Source organism: Mauremys reevesii, linkage group 9, assembly GCF_016161935.1.
Source record: "Mauremys reevesii isolate NIE-2019 linkage group 9, ASM1616193v1, whole genome shotgun sequence".
Classification (NCBI taxonomy): domain Eukaryota; kingdom Metazoa; phylum Chordata; order Testudines; family Geoemydidae; genus Mauremys; species Mauremys reevesii.
Window position 1 is genome coordinate 47268326 of NC_052631.1, and position 25511 is coordinate 47293836.

The 25511-nt window shown below is 45.0% G+C and overlaps 1 protein-coding gene across 8 annotated transcripts in view; it reads right to left on the reverse strand.

Moving 5' to 3' along the window:
- The window catches only part of DGKD (diacylglycerol kinase delta), an 80963-nt gene that overhangs the window by 23209 nt on the left and 32243 nt on the right, over positions 1-25511 (reverse strand). For all 8 annotated transcript variants that reach the window (XM_039487201.1, XM_039487202.1, XM_039487200.1 and 5 more), the window contains 9 exons: positions 9825-9929; positions 8894-9026; positions 7900-8006; positions 7048-7173; positions 5100-5202; positions 4415-4577; positions 2460-2568; positions 1531-1670; positions 299-383 (listed from right to left, as the gene is read on the reverse strand). In XM_039487201.1, coding sequence (XP_039343135.1) covers positions 299-383; positions 1531-1670; positions 2460-2568; positions 4415-4577; positions 5100-5202; positions 7048-7173; positions 7900-8006; positions 8894-9026; positions 9825-9929 — 1071 coding nt within the window. The remainder of the gene's footprint in view (positions 1-298; positions 384-1530; positions 1671-2459; positions 2569-4414; positions 4578-5099; positions 5203-7047; positions 7174-7899; positions 8007-8893; positions 9027-9824; positions 9930-25511) is intronic.

Consider the following 25511-nt stretch of genomic DNA (forward strand, 5'->3'; position numbering starts at 1 on the left):
ATGGAAAAGCCAATATAATTTCCAATCCAACCTGTCTTCTTCTACGGCCCTTCACTTGCCTAATATGGAAGCGTCCCCATTTCTGCAGCAACCTATCTCCTATCATGCCTCCTCAGGAGTCTATTGCTTTCGTTAGCCCAATTCCCATCCTTCTCTACAGCAGGTCACCCCTCTGATGTAGAGCCCATGCCCACTTCATTTAAATTCTCTTCTCCATAGCCCGCTCCCTTGTCTGGTTTGAGCCCATCCGCTGCTGAATCCCCACCCAGTCTTTAGCCCTTTGCAGCTGGCTAAGTACCTCAGAATCCTCACTGAAATCTTCAGTGACTGTGGAAGTTGATGACTGACGAGGGAGTTTGGTTTCATACACCATGATGCTCCACCTATTGAAATAAAACCATTGCAACTATTACTACCAAGCTGATGGCCTCCTTGCCATGAGAAATACAAACAACTGGGGACTAAGACAGAATGAAAGAGCTTTTTATATGACCTGAATGAAAGGCTATGCACATGCGCATTCAGAATAAAAAAAAGACCGCATTCCTATAGATGCATGTGTCACATACAGGGGTGCTTAATGTCACAGCATGTCACCTGTAAAGGGGTTTGAACTGGGGGAAGGGAAGGAGTGATACCCTCCAAACAAATATCCTTTTCCATCCCCACATCCCTAGTATTCCCTATTCGCTACCCTCACCTTCTCTAACAGAAAAAAACTGCAGGTTTTGCTATGAGAATTTCCATGGTGCAACTCTCAAAGGCTGCTGCAGACATATTTTTTAAGTGTCAGCTTGATCTAGAAATAAACACTAGCAGTACAGATGTCCACTTCAGCTTTCAGTTTTACTTTTTGATTCAGACATGAAATAGCTATTTCAAATGCTGAGTGAACACCTGATGGCAAAATCACAGACTGTAATGCAGCCAAGTTACACTGAGAAGATTTCTGGAGTACAGAGATTGTGGACCGTGTCAATTTCACTATGCTATCGAACTCCACCACCCAACTTCTAGACATGACATAATGCTCAAGACTATACCGGGGGATAGGGAAGCGGATGTACAAAATGACATAACATCCTTGCCATATCTAAATACTATGAGTTTATTGCAGCCTTAGATCTCCTCTGACCATCCATACCAAACTGTGTAGTGGTTGGGACTACGTTGAAACCACCAAACTCATTTTACAATCATCACTGATGCATGTGTAACTCATGGGAAGTAAGGGGAGGCCTCTGCCTCTCTCCTGCCAGGTGTTACTAGTCACTTCTATATTGCACAATATCTCCTTGGAGCGACTATTCTGCAGGGGTAATAAGCAATGTAAGGCTGCTTTGCCCTGATAACTGGGGGCAGGAGTATAATGGGGAACCACTGGTGAAACTAGTCAGTAATTCAGGCAAATAATAGTCAGGAACAGTATAACTATCCTGGCAGGCTGATGTCTCAGAACAGAGCTTAGCGCACACTCCGGTGGCAGAACTTGAGTCAGAGATGTGAATGTGTGGTTGGGCTGACACTCACCTGTCCAGCATTTTGGTACTGGCCCTCTCCAGCTTCTCCAGGATCTGTGGTAGCTGGGTGTCGTCATCACATGCAGATCCCCAGCCTAGCACCCGGGCAAGATCATTTCCTGTACCCAGGGGAAGCACTCCCAACTGGCACTGCACCAGGAGAAAAGAAACCAATATGGATATCCAAAAGAGAAAACGCAAGCCCCATCCATCCAAAAATAACACTGAGAAGAACCTCACTGATTCCCAACCTAGATCAATCCCTGAGAGAAAACTAGTCATAAGATAAAGAGGATGCCAGCTAGGGCTGACCACAACCAGAAAAAGCTGTGAATCGAGAGAGGAGTAGATTCCAATGATACTCCTGACCTATTCACTACAAAGAAAACCTTTCAACAGCTGGGCAGAGCTCAATATTCTCATTTTACACCAGGTGGTGCTGTTGCCTTTCCTAATGAAATGGCACAGGGATCTCCAGGAGAAAATCTCCAGAATTAACACAACACACAGAACACTCACTTTGGGAAAGTATTTAGCTATTCCTGGACTCTGATACCAAAGGGACTCACACCCTCTCCTAGAATTATTAGAGGGACTGGAGTAGGAGCACTGGCCTTTTGGGAGCTAGACCCAGCTCTCTTCCGGGAGAAATCTATGTAGGGAATGGTGTAGGAGCACTGACCGAGCGAATGCTCAGAGCTACTCCAATACCTGGCTGTCACAGGAGGGAACTGTGTAGGAGCACTGACAGTGAGGGGTGTCACTGTTAGTGTAGTGCCTGGCCCCATTCAGCAGAAGTTACTGCAGGAGCACCGGCTATGGGAAGCTTTTAGTTGCTTCACTCCTGGCACAACTGTATTTCTGTCTGATCAGACTCCTCCTCACCCGTAGTTGTCTGTTCTTCATGCTTACACATGGACAAGCCCTGTGGGCAGGTACCTGTTTGTGAAGATTGAGGCTGTCAATTTCGGACAGAACCCATCCAACACTTCCATCCCCACCACAAACCAGAATCCGGAAAGTGTCAAATTTCTGGAATAAACGTAAACTACAGGAGGAAAACAAAAAACAGATGGGAAGAATAATGTGCTACTAAAGAAACAAGAGTGATTAGCTATTTCAATCTGGGTTACAAACTTTGCTGGGTAGCTTTGACTAGGCTGGTTTTTTCAATGAACACAAGTCACTGCTAGATTTTAGGTGAATTTGAATTCTTCATTGTAAAAAGGAAGTATAAATACAGCTATGTGCAATGTTCATATCTATTCACTGTACAGAATGGAGAATCTATACCAGGGCACTCCACTTCTGCATCAGCCTACTTTACTCTCAACAGTAGAGGAAACAAATATTTGGCAGTTGATAATCTGCTGAATTAATACCTGTCTGCAGATTTTTGGTGTTCTGTATACAGTTAGGTTATTTGTCATGGCTTGGATTGTTCTGAATTCAATATTCAGAGCCATGCTAATTAAAGAAAGACTGCAAGAATGGGGATTCACAAGTGTTCAGGAACAGGAGATTAAACCTCACAATTCTCTCACAAAGGTACTCTGCAAATCATTGCTCTGCTGCCTTGTCTGCTTTGCAACCAGGAAAACAACTCACCACCAAGAAAAGTGTAACTTTCTCATTCATCTGGGCTAGTATGGACACTGTTCAGAATATTAGGCCTAAAAATCAACCATTTTTAAAAGCTGTCTGTGGTTCTTACTGTAAAGCATCTAAGGGTATTGCCTGTACTAAATAAATTTGCTACTGCACTACAGAAAAATCCTATTACTGAAAGCAATCACCACCGCATTGAGAAAAAGCTCTCATAGAGGATGGCATTTTGTGGTGCACAGTTTGACTGGCATGAGTTTGAAATTACTCAGCGAACATTATACCACACCATCATTTATTTTGTTATTGCCACTTTCTTTTTCTACAAAAAAGCAATTAAAAAAATTTGATAAAATTATTTGATACTATATTTCATATCCCTCTCCTTTGAAAACATGTGCCTTAGTACCACAAATTCAACCATACAGGCAGAGAGAAGAAATAACTAGCACTATTTAATTTTATAACCCTCTAAAAATGATCTAATATAACTTTTCCATCAATCAGGGTGCTTCAGTTTTCTGGTCCACTATCTTGCAACCTGCTAAGGTGAACAAAATGTCTATGGTAGCTACAATAGTCCACGAGCCATTAGATTTTAAAATGGTCATGGTCCAGGAGTGGATGCTGCCTGATCTCGGACCCCAACTTAGTATGGTTTGAAATTCCTGCTTTTACTAAAGCCATATTGGGGGAATAGAAAAGGAAACATGTGTAATGGGCTTTTTTTCTTTAAAAAGGCATTCTCCCATGTGAACGAGGCTCGAGATGTTAGAAACAGCCCAGGAGCAATGACTTAGTGGTCAGGGTGGAGGTCAAAGTTTATTCCATGGATGTAATTTTTATTTGCAGCTATTTCTATACAGCTCACTTTGACAGCATCCAAGTACCATCTACAATATCCTGTTTCTCATCATAGCAAATGCAACAGTAATAGTTAGATCAGGATGGCTCTTAGAAGCCTGCCTTCACATAACTTGCTTTTTGGGGCTGAAGCTTTCCATGCTTGGTCTCATCCCAGAGGGGAGCTTCTGGAATCTCAGGGAAATCCTTAGCTGTTTTGCAGTTATTGGAGAATGGAAATGACATATTTCAACATTAACATATGGTTTTGGCTGATCAGTAACTCAACAACAGCTAGGGAAAGCCCCTCCACACTCTTGCTAGATTATTTTTTTTTTTGGAGTGGGAGGGGGGAAGAGAGAGAGAGATTTCAAATCAAAGAGTTAATCATTGCTGTTTCTTTGATATTTACAAGGAATCTGCTCATCCAGAGAATATTTCCCTACCCAAGGTGAGGTCCTCCATTCATAAGATCAAAGACCTGTGCCGGATTCAGCAGCTGTTTGAATCTTCTTAGGAATTTGACACCCTGGTTGTCTCCACTTTTTGAGTTGACAAAGACCAGCAAGGGGCTTGTGCAGGACGGAGGGCAAGTGGCTTTCCAGAACCCTGAGTGGGAAGAAGGAACACAGAAAAGGTGAAGCTGCACTAGGGGAGGAGCAAAGAAAAAACCTCACACCTAGCAGTAACGTTCCCCAAGCACAGGGATGAAGAAGTTAATTCTTTCTCTGAGGTGCTGACATATGCAGAGTAAATGCCAAATGGACACAGCACTGAATCCAGCACGAACCACCTTCCACCAATCATGAGGTCAAATGTTGCAGTTCTTCTAGCCAGATGCTTGAATTGCCAGCTTCCCCACCTCCCCAAAATTGCATTTTGCAGTATGAACAACAACAGCTGCAGCAAACTTTGGGGGCAATAGCAAATAAACTGAATGCAATATCAAAATAAACAGCCCAAGGAACCCAATGCTGATAAGATCATTCATTCTCATGCTTCAGTCAAAACCTCCAGTTTGGGTTTTACTTGAAATTTTAGCAGAATTCATTTTAGGGCCTTGGAGTAAAAATATCTAGTTGAAAGGCCTGTAGCTGAAAGCGAGAGGGGAAGATATTAGTGGATACTTACCATCTGAATCAATGCTGTTCAGAGCCGTGGGAGGGATGACAGATACTTTACAGAGGCCAAGGGGGCACTTAGTTGGTAACAAGTCTTTACAGGTTGTGTGTACCTAAAATAATAAAACTGTATTCAGCCAGCTCCTTCTAAATCTTATTCCACAATGCAGAAACCCATCCCACTTTGAAAAGAGGTCTTGAACAGCCAGGAAAGAGGGAGGGCATCCAAAGAAACGGGAATCAACAGTATGAAGTGACCAAAGATATTTTAAAGAAAGCGGTCTAAAGGCTTGTCTACTTGAGGATTTAGGCCACTTAACTACATGCGTGAAGTTAATGTACATAAATTGAAGTGCATGAAAACTATGTGGACACTCATTCAGAAGTAAAGTTGCCTTAATTCATAAGCTACATTAAACACAGGTTTAAAGCATTTTCACTTATGCACATTAACTTCACACCTTTAGTTAACTGTCTTAACTTTCCTGAGTAGACAAACCCAAGGGTATGTCTACCTTTCAGCTGAGAGCAAAACTCACGCTAGCAAGGCTTGAGCTAGTGTGCTAAAATTAGCATTGCGGATGTTGCAGCTTAGACTTTCAAGCACACTGATCCCTTGGGGTTCAAGCTCTTTTGGCTAGTCCAAGTCTCTGCAGGAGCGCAGTGTCCACAGTGCTATTTTTAGCATGCCAGCTCGAGCTCTTCTAATGAGAGTCTGTCTACCTGGGCTAGGCAGATCACTCCTAGCTGCAGTATAGATACACCCCATGCAGCAAACTGGGTTCACAGTTCATTCATCTCTTCTGTTAGCTTTCCTCAGCCCTTCCTGTTTATACACGCTGCCTTTCCTTTCGCAATGGGCACTTGGCACTCAGAGCACATGATAACAAGGTTGGACCCACAGGGCCAAGTTAATCCCTGGTATAACTTCACCCACCTCAGTGGGAACAGCTGGGTGCTCAACATTTTTGGAAATCAGGCCACTTAGTTAGGTGCCTAAATCTGGATTTAGAAGTCTCACTTCAGGCACCCAGTTTTCAACATTTTGGCCCAAGTGGGGACACAGAAAGTAGGAATAAAATGAAAAATTGGGAAAGAAAAAGGAGCAGTGGAAGAGGGAACACAGAGAATGGGAAAGCACGGAGAAGGGAGGAAGTAGGGTAAATATACAGTGTGGGTGCAACTTACATGGTGTGGGGTAAGATAAGAAAGAAAGGAGGGTGATAAAGTGCCCTGCACAGGTAAACAGAAATTAGGTTAGTGACCTTTTTGCTCCCTTCTGATGTATGGAGAAGGCCCAGCACAAGGGATATTTTGTTTTTAATTTCTGTTGTTGTTTATTTTTAACATGAGAAATTCATGTACTGCTTTTTTTCCTTAATACCCCTGTAGCCAACTGGAAAACTAGCAGGATTTATGATGTCACAGATATTAAGCAAGTGAAATCTGTTGAATTGGGAGGGGAAATGGTTTTTATTGCAGTGGTTTAAAACTCCCTGATTTGTTGTTTGTTTCTGTTAATACTTACTTAGCTCTAAACAGTGGTTTGTAAAAGATTCATCATCTCTACCCACTGCAACTAAGGGCCAAGGACACGCCCTCTACACTTTAGATTCTTTCATCAAATACCTCTGGTAGAAGGATGATGGATAGACATGACAATCCAGGTATTTCTAAGGGAACACATGGGCAGAAAAAAATCCAGAGTATTTTTGGTGTGAAAAAGCTTTTCAGACCTTATATATTCACATCCCAGTGAAGCAACTAGGCAGAAGCCTTACTTCTTACCCTTTGCAGGCCACCTATGACATAGAGAAGAACATGGATACATTTGAATGAGAGCTTGGCCTGAACTGTCGCTTCACACAAACGGCAGCAACAGAGCACACAGCCACGTGTACACTGAGCAATGAGGAAATGACACTATCACAGAGGTGCACCACGTTCACTCAGCTTACCATGGCTTTGCACCAGAGGCAGCGCCAGTCTTGTAAGCGCAGAACGCTGCCACATGTTTTATCGCACACCATGCATTTGGCACTCACGGGGAGGTTTCCTTCCAGCCACTGGTGTGGCATTGAAATCTGCAAACCAAGCACAGAGGGATCACTGTGAGATTCCAGACTACAACTCTAAGAATATAAGACATGGTGTAGCAATGAGACACACACAGATGTGATGCTTGAGGCCAGCAAGGGCAATCTCTAGGAAACACCTATTTATCGATCTTAAGTACTTACATGGGACTGAGGCACAGATAGGCTAAGTGACTTACCCAAGGTCACAAAGGAAGTCTGTGGCAGAGCAGGAACTTGAATCCAGGTCTCCCAAGTCCTAGGCTAGTGCCCTAACCACTGGACCATCCTTCCTTTCCCAAGACTGAGACATAGGGAACCATACCCTTAACTAATCAACCTCAAAGCACCATGTTCTGATGGTCCATAAGTCTACAGTTATGTCTCTGGCCAGCATGGAATCCTATCAGTATAACACATGAGTAATAACGGAAGGCTCTTTCATAAAGAACACCACTTTCTGACACCAAGTGGCTTTACATACCATTCGCATTTAAAGACAAAGTCGGTTATTTCCACAGGACAGTTAATTGTACAGAGTATTTGCCAGCCCCGGCCCATGCAGTTCCGTCTAATTTTTCCACCTCAGGACTTGGGGAAAGAAGGCTTCAACTGCTTCTAGTCATTCCACCCTGATGTCTCAAAAGCAGCATGTGTGGAGGGACATATGCAAAGTAGACTCCACAGTTCCAGCTATTCCAACCCAGCGGGGACATGGTCTAGGCCAATACATACCCCATCTTCATCTTCAATGATATCCTTCCCAATAGACGCCAGTGTCGTCCATTTGCAGTTGTTGGTTGCCCGGACAGCACACCGCTTGTGAGCCTTAAACTTGCATACTAAAGAGGAAGAAAAATAAATTAATCCTGCCACTGAACACATACAGAATGAGCATAAAGGCTGACTGAGCAGTGAAACACAGAGCTTCAAATGTCTGCTCCGAAAGAGAGCACCCTCTGCCTCGTTAGCAATGGCAAAATTATCAGAGCTTAATGCACTGAGTTGGTTAAAAACCTCTATTTTGCTCTAACTGCTAACTCTTGCTCCTCATTTTCACCACTGGATTGTACAAGGGTTAATTATCCCCTTGTTAAATATGACATGATATGTACAGTAAAATATGCCTGCACCCCTTTATACATCATGAGTGTAACCTTCTCCACGCTAGAAGTATGAGCTGCAAGAAGCTGTGAATGTCTCCTATGCCAAAGCTGAGCAAGATTAACCTCCTGCAATTCAAACACTTACATGCACTTGCTGCTGTGGATAATAACAAACACACTTTCAATTTGATTCTTCAAAAACGGATACTTTCACACTTTGGATTTGGAAAATTCTAATATTCTATAGAAATGATTTTGGCAGATCAAAAATAAGTGCTTCACCACACCACTGCCAGATCCAACAACATAAGAACCCGCATTAAAACTACACACACTGTCATCTTCATACAACCCTCTAAGGACCAGATCCTGCATTCGTTATGCACCCAGCAAATTCCCCAGGAAGCCAACAGGAATCTGAGAGCAAAAGGAATGTAGGCTCAAGCCCATAAGAGTTCCATTCTTACATACTCTGTAGCTTTCTGAGTGATCGGTGTCACTTTTCTTCTGGCCCATTCTGTAGACAGTGAACAACAATTCCATTGTTTTAAGCGATCTTTGGAATACAGTAGCGAGTCACCATGGCAATATGCCCTGAGTGAGAGACAATAAAGTGCTTTTACCTTCACATGAGAGTCCATGCGACGTGACCCCAGATAATGCCTCCCGGCACACATTGCAGTACGTTGGCCGAGCATGTGAGCAGGCGTACCAGTTATGCATCCCTGAGAAATGGTCCATACTGTACTGCGTAGACTTAAAATAAATACAGTACAGTAAACCCTAAGGTGGAGGTTGAGAGTTTTCCTAAGAGAGAAACTCAAACATAACAAACAGAAAAGGCAAAAACAGCACAATCTTTTCTGGGGGGTAGGGAGAGTGCAGGCTTTGTGCAGTTAACACACTAGGCAGGCTAAGCACGTAGAACAGGGGTTCTCAAACTGGGGGCTGGGACCCCTCAGGGGGTCGCAAGGTTATTACATGGGGGGTTGCGAGCTGTCAACCTCCACCCCAAATCCTGCTTTGCCTCCAGCATTTATAATGGTGTTAAATATATAAAAAAATGTATTTAATTTATAAGGGGGAGGTCGTACTCAGAGGCTTGCTATGCGAAAGGGATCACCAGCAAAAAAGTTTGAGAGCCACTGACGTAGAAGGACAAGGAGTTAGGTTGCTACGGACCAAGCACCTGGCTACACTGCAGTTGCAAGAGGCTGAATCCTGAGCAGGTGTGACAAGTAGGGCAATGGTGATAGGCTGACCCCAAGCAGTTGAAGACAAGGGGTGCGAGGTATGTGTTCTGTACCTACCTATCCTGTGGTAAGTGTTCTAACACTCACCAAGAGGGGAGTGTACAGAGTACAAAAGTCACTGTAAGAGGGAGTTGTACACAGGCAGCAGTTTGGAGGTTTTGTATATATGATCTGATCCAATGCCCACTGAAGTCAATGAAAGGACTCCCATTAATGGGCACTGGGTCAAGCCTTTAAACAGATGCTATTTGGGAGGAACTGCACAAAACGCAGCTGGTAAATAAGAGGGTTCTTCTATTACCTCAAAATGCTCACGGTTCTGTATAGTCTTCAGTGCTGCAATCCAATCTTCCATCTCTTTTCTATTATCTGCACAGAGGATGAGCTTCCGACACGGGGTGATAACCTGACAGGACAGAGAAAATCACTACGGTGAGTCCCAGGGCTGTCAGGAAGAACAGAGAGCAGGGAACATAGAATAAGAACAACCTTTATCACATGAAATTAAACTGCTTCTGAGGACAGCCTCAGCAATCAGCTGTGTATCTCTCAGCAAAGAGCAATGACACTTTAATGGTATTGCTTGCCTCTGAGGCTAATGCTCTTTTTCTGTAGGGTTTACAGAGCTGAAGAGTTTTTTGTTCCTACTCTGACTCCTGAATTCACTAATAACTAGAGTTTGAGAAAAGCACTGGAGAGTCATCCAAAGAACAGCACAATACAGAAATCAATCACATATATAACAGCAATGTCAACATATTAACTGCATGGATATTGCATGAGGTTTTTTAAAAAATAAACATTTGATGGAATTTTTCATATTAATTTGAACAATATTAAACCAATTTCTATTTTATTTTGTTTACATGGCAACATGCCAACTTCTACCAGTTAACATTCCTATGTAAAATATGTGGCACACTGAAGTTAAGGCTGCAACTCTCAATTACTTAAAAACCTCAAAACCAGGATATGATCCTGTCCTACAACAATACACACTTTCATCACATGAGTGACTGTGAAAGTTGCAAAGCAACCTAACTGACTGTCTCACTCTTACTGCCCTTCCACTCCATGTGGTTTCTCTCCTGCTGCTTCCTCCATCATGGCCACCTGCTTTGCGGCCACATGGAGTTTATAAACTTCTCACGGAGTCACCAGGCCAAAGCTCTGGACCTAGGTTATATGAAGCCAGTCAGGACTCTGGTGTAGCATGCCTCCTCTTTCTGAGCATTCTGCCACCAGGGCAAGAAGCTTACACAGCTTTGACCTTCCTGGATCTGACCTCAGAGCATTCAGCATCCCTTTCCAAACCGTGCGCTTCCTGCAGCGAGTCTGCTCAGGCAGGACTCCTGGGGAAGCCAGAGGGCCCTGCACCTCAACTCGTCAGCAGTGACTCTCAGCCAGCATGTAGAACAGAAGGGTTTATTAGTTGACAGGAACACAGCGTAAAACATAGATTGGTAGCACAGAAATCAGTGACTTTCTGCCAAGTCCATCTTGGGAAGTCCCAGGCCAGACGCCCTGGACTTCCCCTCTTTCAGTTCCTGAAGCAGATTGCCCAGCTACCAGCAATCCGACCTCCGAGACCCCCGTTGCTCCTCCTCCTGGTCTTTGTCTTGCTTCCCGGGCAAAAGAGTCACCTGGTCGTCACCTGGTTGCATCCCCCTCCTGGGTCTCAGGTTATGAAGGGCACCTGCCATAGCATACATGCAGACAGCAGGAGCAGCCTCACCTACCCCAGAGAGTCCCAGCCAAATTCACACATCCTTATTCCCGCCACCTAGGCACTGGTGTAGCACACAGGGAAACTGAGACACACACAGTATTCATTCTGACAACAGCTCTCCCAAATGTAAATTCTTGCTAAAACCAACAGACTATAGATTAATCAACCCATTTTGGAGCTGGGACAAGTGAAAATAAGTTTAAAAATTAGGGAAATATTCCAAAATTGAGATCATCATATTGTCCTATTAAAACATTCAACAAGGCCATCGGTCTGGGGATGGTAGACCGATGTTCTTAGGGTCCGTATGTGGAGCATGGTACATAGGTCCTTCATCAGTTTAGACACAAAGGAGGTCCCTTGGTCCGTCAGGATCTCCTTAGGTATTCCTACTCTGGAAAAAATCTGGACTAATTCTTTGGCTATGGTCTTGGACATGGTATTCCGTAGGGGTATGGCCTCGGGGTACCGGGTGGCATAATCTAGCACTACCAGAACGTACTGATGGCCCCGGGCTGACTTCTCTAATGGCCCTACTATGTCCATAGCTATTCGCTCAAATGGAACCTCGATAATTGGCAGAGGTACCAGAGGAGCCCTTAAGTGTGGTCGGGGCCCATGAATCTGGCATTCCGGACAGGAGGTACAATATCGCCGGACTGCCACATAATTACCTGGACAAAAAAACCTCTGTAGAATTCGATCAAGGGTCTTATCTACCCCTAGATGGGCCCCGAACAGATGACTGTGGGCCAGATCCATTACCGTCCTCTGATGCTTCCGGGGGACCAAGAGTTGTTCTATAACTTGCTCTTGGACCCGGACTACTCTATATAGCAGATCCTTCTTAATCATGTAATATGGCCCTGGGCCCTTAACTCTCCCCTCCACTGGGACCCCATTTACCTCGACTACTTCCTTATGAATATTGTGGTATATGGGATCATTGGCCTGATCCTGACCAAAATTCCCGCGTGCGGTCCCCATTTGTCCAAATTCTGGGGGGGTCTACCTCTGTCTCCCCCTCGGGGAAAGCCCCTGGGGAACCAGGTCCAATGATAGGGTTGTTGATGGCCAACCCAGTCCCGCTGCCACCTGAGCCCCTTCTTTCCCCTGCCAGCGTAGACTACTGGTACTGGGTCAGGATCCTCATCCCCCTCCTTTTATTCACCCTCCGTTCCCTCCGAGTCTTCCTGGGCTTCCCCGGCGGGGAGAACAAATTCTGACTAAACTCATGGAAGGCTGGGAAAGAGTCATCTATCTGGGCCACACCTTGGGTCCCAGGGTCATTATTTTCTTCTACCTCATCCCCAGGGGGTAGGCTATCAAACCCCGGGAAGTCTCGTCCGATAAGGACAGGGTAGGAGAGTTTTGGAACTACTCCCACTGTCAACTTAGTGGGGTTTCCGAGAACTTCTATGCTTACAGGGATGGTTGGATAATAGTTGACATCCCCATGCACACAGGATATTCTGGCACCTCCCTTCCTTGGTGGTCCGAGAAAGTTCTTGGGCTGCTAAGTGTCTCTCTACGAGAGCAACTAGTTCATCATAAGAGGAGGGATCATTTTGGCGGATCCACCCTTGTATGTCTGGTGGCAACCCCCTCATGTACCTGTCCAATACCAGGATTTCCACTACCTTCTCCGGCCCATGGGTGTCGGGGCAGAGCCACTTCCGGGCGAGGTGTATCAAGTCAAATAGCTGGGACCTTGGTGCTTTGTCATCCCGGTACTTCCACTCATGGAAGCGCTGGGCCCTTATGGCCAGCGTCACGCCTGTCCTCGCCAGGATTTCCGCCTTCAGCTGCGGGTAATCCATAGCTGCTTCTGTGGTCAAGTCAAAGTAGGCCTTCTGGGCTTTCCCACACAGGAATGGGGCCAGGAGGCCTGCCCACTGGTCTTGGGGCCAGGCCTCCCGCAGGGCCGTCCTCTCGAATGCAAGGAGATATACTTTATATCATCATCTGTTGTCATCTTCTGTAAATAGTTGCTCGCCCGTAGCAGCCGGGTCCCCTGGGCCCTGTGTGTCAGCGTGGCCAGGGCTTTCAATTGGTTCATTACTTCATTCAGGGTGGCTCGATCTTGGGCCACCTGGTTCATCAGCAGCTGGTTTGTCTCCTGTTGGACACGTACTGACTCTTGCTGGGCTGCCACCTGTACTCTGGTAGCCTCTTGTTGGGCCGCAGTGGCCTGTATCAACGCCTTCACTACGTGCTCCATTTTTTTTTTCTTTGTGATTTACCTTGCCCTGAGATGGCTTGCCACAGAGCCTCATAAAACTATCACATCCCACCCCTGACACCACATGTGGCAAAGTACTTGCTTTTCCTCAGCTGGCTCAGTCCCTTTTAGCCTTGGAGACACAGGCTTGGGCAAAGCAAAGTCCTTCCCGGTCACGCAGGGTCTGGCTGATCCTTTTCTCAGTCAGTCCCTTGCTGTTTTTCTCCCCTTCTGGGGACAGAGTGCAGTCTTCCTTGCTGGAAGAGGTCAGAGTCTTGCTGCACCTACTTGCTGGCAGCTTCTCTGCTTCTCTCACTCCACCCTTTTTCCCTGCCAGGGAGGGTTTAAAAAGGTCTCCAGCAATTGGGGCCAACTGAACCTAATTAGTTCCCTGGTAACCCCTGTTCCAGCTGAACCTAATTTCTCCATGGCTCTCTCTCCTCAATGGATAGGGAGAGGCCTTTTAACCCCCCTGGGACTAATTCCTACCCCTCCCTTTGTAGCCATTTGTCCTGGGTTTGCCACAGTCCCATATTGGCCTCTCACTATTCTGTCTACCTTTCCTTTGCATTAGGATAGTTTACAGTTTTGCCTTTAATACTGTCTCCTTGAGAAACTGCAAGCTCTCCTGAACTCCTTTTTCCCTTAGATTTTCTTCCCATGGGATCCTACCTTTTTTTTTAAAACCCACTGTCCTTATTCTGCTGTTTTTATTCCTTCCCTTCCTTAGAATCATGAAATCTATCCAGTATCATCACAATAGCTAATATCAATTTTTTGTATCCTCTTAAAAGAACAAGAATCTGAAATATTGGCCCAGTAGACAGAAGAATTGAAGCTGCTTTTTGTAACAGATAGCCCCCCAACCTGAAGCAAATACTCACCAGCAACTACATGCCACACCACAGAAACACTACCCCAGGAACCAATCCCTGTAACAAACGCCATTGCCTTCTCCGTCCCCATATCTACTCTAGCGACACTATCATAGGACCCTACCACACCAGCCACATCATCAGAGGCTCATTCACTTGCACATCTACTAATGTGATATATGCCATCATGTGCCAGCAATGCCCCCCTGCCATGTACATGGGCCAAACTAGACAGTCTCTACGTAAAAGGATAAATGGACACAAATCAGACATCGGGAACGGTAACATACAAAAGCCAATAGGAGAACACTTCAATCTTCCCGGACACTCAATAACAGATTTAAAAGTAGCCATACTTCAACAAAAAAACTTCAAAAACAGACTTCAAAGAGAAACTGCAGAGCTACAATTCATTTGCAAACTTAACACCATCAATTTGGGCTTGAATAGGGACTGGGAGTGGCTGGCTCACTACAAAAGCAATTTTCCCTCTATTGGTATTGACACCTCCTCATCAATTATTGGGAATGGACTACATCCACCCAGACTAAATTGGCCTTCAACATTGGTTCTCCACTTGTAAGGTAACTCCCTTCTCTTCACATGCCAATATATATTTACGCCTGTATCTGTAATTTTCACTCCATGCATCTGAAGAAGTGGTTTTTTTACCCACGAAAGCTTATGCCCAAATAAATCTGTTAGTCTTTCGACTCCACGTTGTTTTTGCTTTTGGTAAAGGTTCAGTTCTGGGGTCTCAAACTTCCTGCATTTCCACAGAGAATTGGTCCAATGAAGAATGTTAGATTCTAAAGCCATATAATGCAGCCATGATAAAATGCCAAAATCCAGCACTGGGACAGATTTGTGTTCAGAGAAGTTTACATGCTAGGAGACAAAAAATGGGTGAAAAGATTGTAAGCTCTTTGTAGCAGGGACTGTCTTTTGTTCTGTGTTTGTACAGCACCTAGCAATATGGGGTCCTGGTCCATGACTGGGATTTCCAGACGCTACAATAATTAATTAATTAATTAAAGGTATTTTCATACCTTATTCTGCTAGACAAGAAATCACAGATCTGAAACTAGAAGTCTGGCACACCAACTACAAGCCCAGAAGTGAGGATAAAGTTGTAAATAGGTTTCAGACAGCAAAATTCCCAACTTAATAACAGCTCTAGAGAAACATTTAGCTTGAGATTCTTGATGTCATCGTGATGGGAACTGATGGAATGAGTCTAAAATGCTTGCTTCCAAACCAAGAATATCACAGCCGACTTCCAGTTTAATTAGAAATCGGGTGATATTCAAGATTTTTGTAAAACTTTGTTAGAGATTTTAACTGTAGCAGCTTTGTCTAATAATTCCTGGAAAAGGAGTATGAAGACCTATCGTAGTTGTGATATAACTATCAGCAGTGAAATAGTGAACAAGGTTATATATAAACAATAACGGTGACAAATAAGAACCCGGAAAACACAAAAGAGGTATTTCCCTATCAGAATAGGCCAACAGTTCATCTAGTCCTATATGTAACCTGTCTCTCATAGTGGCTAATGCCAGATACCTCACAGGAAGACGTATACCACTCATTAGGCAGCTAATTGCTCTTACACTGTCTGGTACACCAGAATCCTCAATGATAATCTACTAAGGCCTGGTCTACACCTAAAACTTAGGTCAACCTAGCTATGTCACTTGGAGTGTGAAAAATTCACACGCATAAGAGACGTAGTTCAGCTGTAGACACTGTTAGGTTGGTGGAAGAATTCTTCCCTCGACCTAGCTTCCTCTTCTCAAGAGGTGGATTTACTACAGTGATGGAAAACGCTAACACTCAGGCAGGGGGAGTAGGCAAATCACAGGACTGCTCTTGATGGAACAGGGAGCACTGAACTTGATGGAAAAATTGTCCCCACTGAGGAGAGTGAGGAGAATGGTTTGGGGGGAAAAATGGGTCCAAGAAGCCAAGTGGGAGGAAGGCCCCATCCTCAAACATTTGTTTGTGCACATTTAAACTTGAAATTTCAACCTGAAACTCAGGTTTCAGAGAGGTAGCTGTGTTAGTCTGTATCAGCAAAAAAACGAGGAGTACTTGTGGCACCTTAGAGACTAACAAATTTATTTGAGCATAAGCTTTCATGGGCTAAAACCCACTTCCATCAGATGCATGCAGTGGAAAATACATACAATGTGCCATTTTGCTCAGACTGCTGATTATCCAGCCTGATACCCTGCTGCCAGAAGTGGCTAATTTCTGATTGTTCAAAAGGCGGCAGTGGCCCTCCACCAAAAAAAAAAAAAACCCCAAAAACCCCACACCTTTCTAATCAGGGAATTGTATACATTCATTTCTCACCATGGCAGTGATCAGCTGACACACTGACCCATGAGATTTGGTTACCCTCTCTTGGCTGACATGGCTACAAATATTAATGGTCCGACTATTTTTTTAAGTTCCAGTTCCAGTTTTTGACTAACACCCTGGAACAGCAAATTCCACAGGATGATCCTGCACTATGTGAGTAGCACTTCCTTTTATTTGTTCTAAATTTACCAAGCAGTAATGTCATCCAGTGACCTCTTGTTCTCATATAATGGGATAGCACAAAAACAAGGGACTGATTCACTTTGAATGAGGGAGGGGATTGCTTCCCCCGACAGTTTAAAAAAAAATATCAGAAGACAGAACAAACAAACAGAATCCTGAGATTATTAATAACCCTTTTTTTTTTGGCCTATTTTGGGGTTGGCAGAACTCTGAGTAGTCAGACCCTGAAGTGGCTCAAAGGTTTATCATGATGTGAACTATTACGTAAATTAAACTGGCTTGCTCTTCCTAAAAAGGGAATGCCAAATACCGATGCAGCTGTGGAGCTTTCTGGCATATGAATCTCAGGTTTGGTCCCTAAAATGGTTAGCTAGCATTAGAACACAGTCTATAACAGGGATCGGCAACCTTTTAGAAGTGGTGTGCCTAGTCTTCATTTATTCACTCTGATTTAAGGTTTTGCGTGCCACTAATACATTTTAACGTTTTTAGAAGGTCTCTTTCTATAAGTCTATAATATATAACCAAACTATTGTTGTATGTAAAGTAAATAAGGTTTTTAAAATGTTTAAGAAGCTTCATTTAAAATTAAATTAAAATGCAGAGCCCCCGGATCGGTGGCCAGGACCCAGGCAGTGTGAGTGCCACTGAAAATCAGATCGCGTGCTGCCTTTGGCACGCGTGTCATAGGTTGCCTACCCCTGGTCTATAACATCACTGCTGGTGCATAAAGCAATTGCCTGCTAAGGCCAAAGGTACCATGGCATCAGAGTTAATCAGTAGTGGCAAGGAATGTGCCATTCATTAACTCCATTCTGAAGAGTCATCAGAATGGATGGGAATGACAGAAAATGCTTAAGGATATTGGTGGCAGAGAAACTCTTATTCACTTCAGACAGGACTCAATTTAGTTTACTAGTACCACAGAGAACGTCATCACACCGTTTATGGAAACCACAGTAAGTGTGTCGCTTGTTGGAATCATGGTAGTTCGGCCAACTACCCCTGGGCAATCAAGAAGATTCACAGATTCTCCAGTGAGTCTTTGCAGACACTTCCAGCTGAGGCATCTCAATCCCATCACAGAAAACCTATTCTTCAAGCCATCCAATTCAAAATCATTGACTGAAGCCAGTGCCAAAGGTACGTCTACACTGGGTTTTAAAATGATCAGCAGCAAATCTCAGAACCTGGGCACAGACTTGGGCTCATGCTATGTCACTAAAACAGCAGTGTAGGCATTCGGGCTCGGGCTCGAGCTCTGAGCCCATACCCACAGAGTCCCTGAGGCTAGACGCTGACACTACCCTAACACTTCTCAGGGACTCAGCATCATCTCCTGCACCTTTTCACCAAGAAGTCCATCCACCAACCAGGTTTGTCATCTCCCTTCTGGCTGATGATGCCAATTAGGTCACCATGATACTTCTCTGTCCAAAAAGTTATCACCAGTTTAACTCAACTGACTTTTCAAGTCAGGCCAGCTGGCAAATGATGGAACCAAGTGAGGAAAATCTCAAATTTCACATTCAAAAAACAGACTGAACTCCCCTGGATGTCAGTCCCCAGTGAACAACTGTGAACCTCTACATTAGAAAGCTAACCCAATAAGGATTCCCTTCCTTAAACCAAAATGTAAAAAGAAATTCTGCTACATTTCAACCTTTTTGTGTTTTCTTTTACTGAGCCACTTCCCTTCTTCCTCCTAGCAGTGAGAGTGAAGCCTAATCTTCATTCTCTCAGCTTGCTTCCCTCAAAGGAGTCCTTACCCATTGACTTCTTCATTCTGGTCCTTCCCCAGTATTTCCTGGCTGCCCAGAAACTTCTCAGAGCTGAAGTGGCAGCTTTGGCCAAACACAGTATGATTCTGCTTTATCAGAGTGGATCTGGTGAGCTCAGTGACCACATGAGACAGAAAAACAAGTTAACACTCTGGCCCAATCACAGAGCTGGTTGCAAAAAGACACAAAAGGAGTGATAGAGGAACTTGAAATGATTCTGCTAAATATAGCTGTCCTGGTGCGATATACTGTTGAAGGTAGCCAAAAGTGGGTGTATGACAGGACCTGATAATTTTGGCTGCTTCCTTTTGCTCACATCCTGTTCAAACACACAGCCCTGCACACAAATTTATGAACCCTGAATCCCCCAAGAGCTCCTAACATATTCAAAACAGCCAGTGATTTAATGTACAAAGGGAGGGAGCTGGTCGGGAGCTCAGGGTCGGGCCACTGTAGTTTGCCCACCTCTGATCTTGACTTTAGCAAAGCTTTTGATACGGTCTCCCACAGTATTCTTGCCAGCAAGTTAAAGGAGTATGGATTGGATGAATGGACTATAAGGTGGACAGAAAGCTGGCTAGAGTGTCGGGCTCAATAGTTAGTGATCAATGGCTCTATGTCTATTTGGCAGCCGCTATCAGGCGGAGTGCCCCAGGGGTTGGTCCTGGGGCCAGTTTTGTTCAACATCTTTATTAATGATCTGGATGATGGGATGAATTGCACCCTCAGCAAGTTCACTGATGACACTAAGCTGCAGGGAGAGCTAGATACATTGGAGAGTAAGGATAGGGTCCGGAGCGACCTAGACAAATTGGAGGATTGGGCCAAAAGAAATCTGATGAGGTTCAACAAGGACAAGTGCAGAGTCCTGCACTTAAAAAGGAAGAATCCCAAGCACTGCTACAGGCCGCAGACCGACTGGCTAAGCAGCAGTTCTGCAGAAAAGGACCTGGGGATTACAGTGGATGAGAAGCTGGATATGAGTCAGCAGTGTGCTCTTGTTGCCAAGAAGGCCAACGGCATATTGGACTGTATTAGTAGGAGCATTGCCAGCAGATCGAATGAAGTGATTATTCCCCTCTATTCAGCACTGGTGAGGCCACACCTGGAGTATTGTGTCCAGTTTTGGTCCCCCCCACTACAGAAGGGATGTGGACAAATTGGAGAGAGTCCAAAGGAGGGCAACGAAAATGATTAGGGGGCTGGGGCACATGACTTATGAAGAGAGGCTGAGGGAACTGGGGTTATTTAGTCTGCAGAAGAGAAGAGTGAGGGGGGATTTGATTGCAGCCTTCAACTACCCAGAGGGGGGGTTCCAAAGAGGATGCAGCTTGGCTGTTCTCAATGGTGGCAGATGACAGAACAAGGAGCAATGGTCTCAAGTTGCAGTGGGGGAGTGTAGCGGCGCAGTTACCCTGCTCCGGCCCTGAAGGGGTTAAACCAGCCCTGGGAAAGGGCTGCTCCGGGGAGCCAATAGGGTAGGCTGATTGGGGAAGGGACCACAGCTGGCCCTATAAAAGGGCTATGAGGCAGGTGCTGAGAGAGTCTCTCTCTCGCTGGAGAGAGAAGGACCGGGCTGCCTGGGAACTGAGCAGGGTACCTGAGGGTGAGTAGGGCTGGGGATGGGCAAAGGACCGGGGGAGTTCCGGCCTGGCAACTCCCCAGGCTGCAGGCCTTGGTGAAGGCCCAGAGCAGGTACTGGGGTTGCAGAGGTGCAGCCCAGGGTTAGGCAAAGGCAGCAGGTCCAACCCCCCCCTTGCCAGTGATGAGTGGATTACAGACTGCAGTCTGCCCCAGTGAGTGGGGGGCCTAGATGATGACTGGCAGTAGCCACTGAGGCAAGATGGGGATAGAGGATTGGGGGTTCCCCTGGGAGGGGAGACCCAGAGACTGCGGGGGTACTGCAGAGGACAGAACCCTGAGGGAAGGGGCACCGGGGTCCGGGAGGCACACGGGGGTCTGAGGCAAGCGGGACATGGGCCAGTAGAGGGCACTCCAGAGCTGGAGAGCTAATTCCCAGGATGACCAGCAGGAGGCATCACACCGGAGAGTCTCACCTCGCTATAGGGAGGTCTAGGGTGGATATTAGGAAACACTATTTCACTAGAAGAGTGGTGAAGCACTGGAATGGGTTACCTAGGGAGGTGGTGGAATCTCCATCCTTAGAGGTTTTTAAGGCCTGGCTTGGCAAAGCCCTGGCTGGGATGATTTAGTTGGTGTTGGTCCCCCTTTGAGCAAGAGATTGGACTAGATGACCTCCTGAGGTCTCTCCCAACCTTAATAGTCTATGATTCTAATATTACAGTGGCCCAGCCACTTATCAGCTCCAGCTCCTGGAGCAGCTACAGTTGTAAAGTGAATAATGACATACCTAAAAACAGATAGTTATGTTTACCAGCAAGACCAGTAACTCATCAGCACTAACATATTTCAAGCACGCTGCTGCTAAAGCTCATAATGCACAATATTGATGGGACTGACTGTAAGGAGTTCCCTGGTGTATGGCAGATTCTCTGCTTGACATGCTGCTAAGCCAAAGTATAAAGTGGACTAAGCATGGCTAAAGCAGCTCCTGTTCCTTCAGTGAGTATGTTAATTCATACAGCAGGCAATGAAAAAGGGAGCATAAGCATAAACTTCAGCCTTGCATTAGCAATTTACACTTCAGATTAGGAGCGTGTGTCACAGCTCTGGTAACACTCAGCAGGCTGCTGTGTTTGGGGACTGCAGAATTGGAACTGTGCGCTCTTAAGCTTCCCTTGTTCCGAGTAGGTGCCTTGCACTGTCTCTTTCTCTGGCCTCTCTAGCACACGCCCCAGGCACAGACTACATTACTCCTTCACAGAAATGGGACCTCAAGGTCCAGCTGCTCTATACCCCCCAGGGTACCCCAATAGCGACAAGATAGCACAAGAAATCTACAGATCCAGATAAAACAACACAACATCGATACACCCTTCCCTGCCTCGGTCTTCTCATCCCTCGAGCACTCTTTGGGATTCGGTCACCATTACCTAGGGTGTCCAGGATCCCCACTTCTGCCCATCGCATCTCCTTCGAATCATGCAGTGTGTACATCTCGCTCTTCTCCCCATCCCACAGCAGCCAGCTTCCTTCTTCCTTGACTGGTCCTGCAGTCCAAAAAGGGATCCCTGTGCTACACAAGCACACTCCTTTTGTTCCTCTCTCTCAGCCTTTGTGGTTTTTAAAGGCTAGCACTAATGCCAAGTTTCATAGTTTCCCTTTTCTTGGGAAAGTCCTCTGCTTCAAACCCCAGCCCCCTGCAAAGAAGCTGGAGACAACTGTTTTCACCTAGGGTGTGTCCATCGGATTGTCCTAATGTGCTCCCATCTGAATGGGAGCTATTCTTATCCCTGGTCTGGAACATGCCACCATTCCTGATGGCACAGGGCTGACACCACATCCTCTGAGCTATTCAATGATACAGCAAGTTATAAAATCAGCCAGAATTCATAAGCTGTACATACACTGCTCTCCCAAACTGTCATAGTGTATCTCATTAATGTCAATTAGACAACTGAATTTGGAGGCTGAGATCACAATTCTACAGGCTGGAATAACAACGTGACACAATTTAGGCAAGACTCTCTCTTTCGGGAAGCAAGAAGTAAATTCTGTTGAATTTTCATGCTTCAGAAGATGAGGGATTGAAGCATGGCTTCCTCCACACATCTCTGTCAATGTGCCTCTGTCCTGCTTTACAATGCACCCTTCACACAGCTCTGCCAATGCACCCAAACCCTGATGTTCCAGTGCTGCACTCCAAGAGAGTTCAGTGAATTAGAGCTTTATGAAACTACCTATGTTTGGGATATTCCCAATTAGCATTCACAGCCTAATTGTGCCATACCTCTCCCCTCATCTCCAGATGCCACACTGAACATTCTTCATCCCAGACAGAACTCACCACTTTCACAGAGAAATGTAGTTATTTTATAATGAAAATATCTTTTCCTGACAATCAGATAGTTTCCACCTATGGAAACTACCTTTCATTTCCATCTGATAAAAGACAAGTTAATATTTTAAAGAACCTTCTAAAGCCTGAGCAATACGATTTTTTTGGTAGAGCTGCACTCCCTACCTGAATACTAACCTGCAGCACCCTTGGTACTTTGACCCTGGACTTAGAGGTTTTTAAGGCCCAGCTTGACAAAGCTCTGGCTGGGATGATTTAGTTGGTGTTGGTGTTGCTTTGAGTAGGGAATTGGACTAGATGACCTCCTGAGGTTTCTTCCAACCCTAATCTTCTCTGATTCTACACAGCTCTTAGACTTAACTCTGAACAGGCAGATTTCAGGTTAGACCAGATGACAGAGAGATAGATAATGTTTTCACCCCTCAGCCACGCACTATGTTGCACCACTTTTTGGGGACTAGATTCAATTAACTAGATGTGTTTCTCTTCTGATATATACCAGATCTGTTAGGCCTACATGCAATAAATGCACTAGCCCCCTGCCTTTGATAGTATTTGTTGGCACAACATGTCCCCAGATAAAGTTTAATTTTTGTTTATTCTACATCTTGATGTCTCATCTTCTTCCCTGATGCCGGAGTGGGAAAGCTGACAAGACAGAGCATTCTCTGGGAAAATGACCATCTTTCATCCCAGGGTCACATTCCTATATGCCTCTGGAAACTCTGTTCCTAAACAAGAGGCATTCCTCTTCCTGGCAGTCAGCAGAATGAGCACAGACAAGGGTAGATTCCAGGACTCCTATAATCAGAAAGGAAGTGTGTTGAAAGGTCCTCATCACTGGTCAGCAGGTATAAAGCTCAGTCAGTTCATATGGTGAAAATCTCTGCCTACTCACTTATTCCATAGAGCACTGGGAAAACGCCCTTTCTTCCCTTTGTACTTCCACAGGACAAAGTCCTTCCAGAAAAAATGTTCCCAAATGGAACTACACAATTCTGAAATAAAGGTGAAGTTGGGAAGCTAAAGACATTTCAGAGAAAGTTTCCAAGTCATTCACCCTGAAGCAAATAATCATGAACTGAGGAACAATTCAATGCTCCCTATTGTTATTAGCTGCTGTCTTGGTGGTATAATACCTGTCACGGCTAGCAGCTAATAAAATCTGAGCAAGACAAGACTTTGCCTACAGTAGGAAAATGATCTGTTGCTGACAGCTTACTGTTAGCAATAGCTCCCCACAGCCCCTCACTTAAATAGTGTTGAAAACAGGTTAGCTGCTAGCACAAAAGGAAGTACACTGTTTTCAGCATAATTACTGAAAGCATGACAAACCGAGTGGCTTACCACACTTAGCGTCATGGTGTTCAGGATGGTTTTGTTCTGTCTACAATAGCCGTTAAACCATTTTGAACATCAGTAGAGGGGGGAATGAGAGGAGAGCCTTTGCTGATAACTGTCAGCTGCAAGTCCTTTTCCTGGCTGTAGACAAGGCTTCAAGAGTGTGCATCCGCACAAGAAGCCCTTTTCTTCTACTGCAATTCCAGTTCAAAATTACATCTGCCATGTTCTGAAATGGCTTCTAGTGTCCCTCAGACTCTTCTGGCCTTTTCCTGCTCTTCAGGGATAGGCAGAGAGTTTGTAAACTCACTCAGGAAGGTAGATTAAACACAGGATATAACGCACTAAGGTTACCAAAGAGCAAACAAAGTAGAAAACAAAAGCTGCTAGTGTTCAGGCACAAGGGCAGGAACAGGTGCTAATTCCATACCAATCAATTTCCTTGTAGGGGAATAAAATCCCTTTACAAACAGACATCCTCATAGCTTTCTCCTTCACTTAAACTCCCTATTTATCCTGCCCCTGAGATGTGTCAGAGATGTGGAGTCACATTTCACCTCTTCCAAACAGCATTTTCATCTGTCTGAGAAACACCTAGCACATTTTCGGGTGTTCTTGTAATCTAAAGAAGAAGAAGAATCACCAATCTCAGCAGTACAACTTCTTATAGGGACCATTCAGCTCTTTCCTCTGTATTTGAAGCAATGCCCCACAAGACCTCCCTTAGATGGCTTCTCTCTACTTCTGCATGTCCTGTGTGAGCAGACTAACAACCAGTTCCAGCAAGAGATCAGATTAAAAGTCCTGGAATCCTAGACAGGAAAAGGATTTCTAAAAGATTCTTTTCATAGGCTAGCACTGAGTCAGAAATGTCTGTTTACCAAGGGCCTGTCTCCAGCACAATTTTTTTTTTACTGAGGACTGGAGTGCAAATAACTAAAGCAACAGAGTATTTAGAAACTCGAGCAAATATAATAGGAACTGGGGACAGCCTGCACTGAATGAGGGGGAAAAGCAGTGACACTCTCATTAGTTAAAATGAAGACAGCATTTCCTGTCTGCAGCCTTATTTTCAGTTCTTATAACTCTGATAGAGAGGAAAATCTGAAAGCAACCACTATTACTATAGATATTAAACGTATCAGCAGAGTACGTACAATTTTTTAAATTGTGTATGCATGCAGGAGTGGGAATGACAACAATCCGCTCAGGAGCCTGGTTACTCAAACTGCATTGTGATCTTGTCCTGTTTATAGAAGATACTTTGACAGGGAGAAGATGGGGGGATTTCTCCCTCTGTTTGTGAGACTATGCAGCTGGTCCCTTTCCAACGCCCACCCTCCCAGAGCCCACTACCTCCCTGACGCACACCGTTTGTGTACAGAATGGTGTGGTTGGGGGCAACCTCCCCACTAAGTTTGGTGGCTTCCTGAAGTATGTGACTGTATACGTTATGGAGTATGCATTGGAATGGGGAAACTCTCCTCCCCTGCTCTGTGCCTTCATCCTCATTACCCGGAAGAGCCAGGTTACTCCCTGAAGCATACTGTG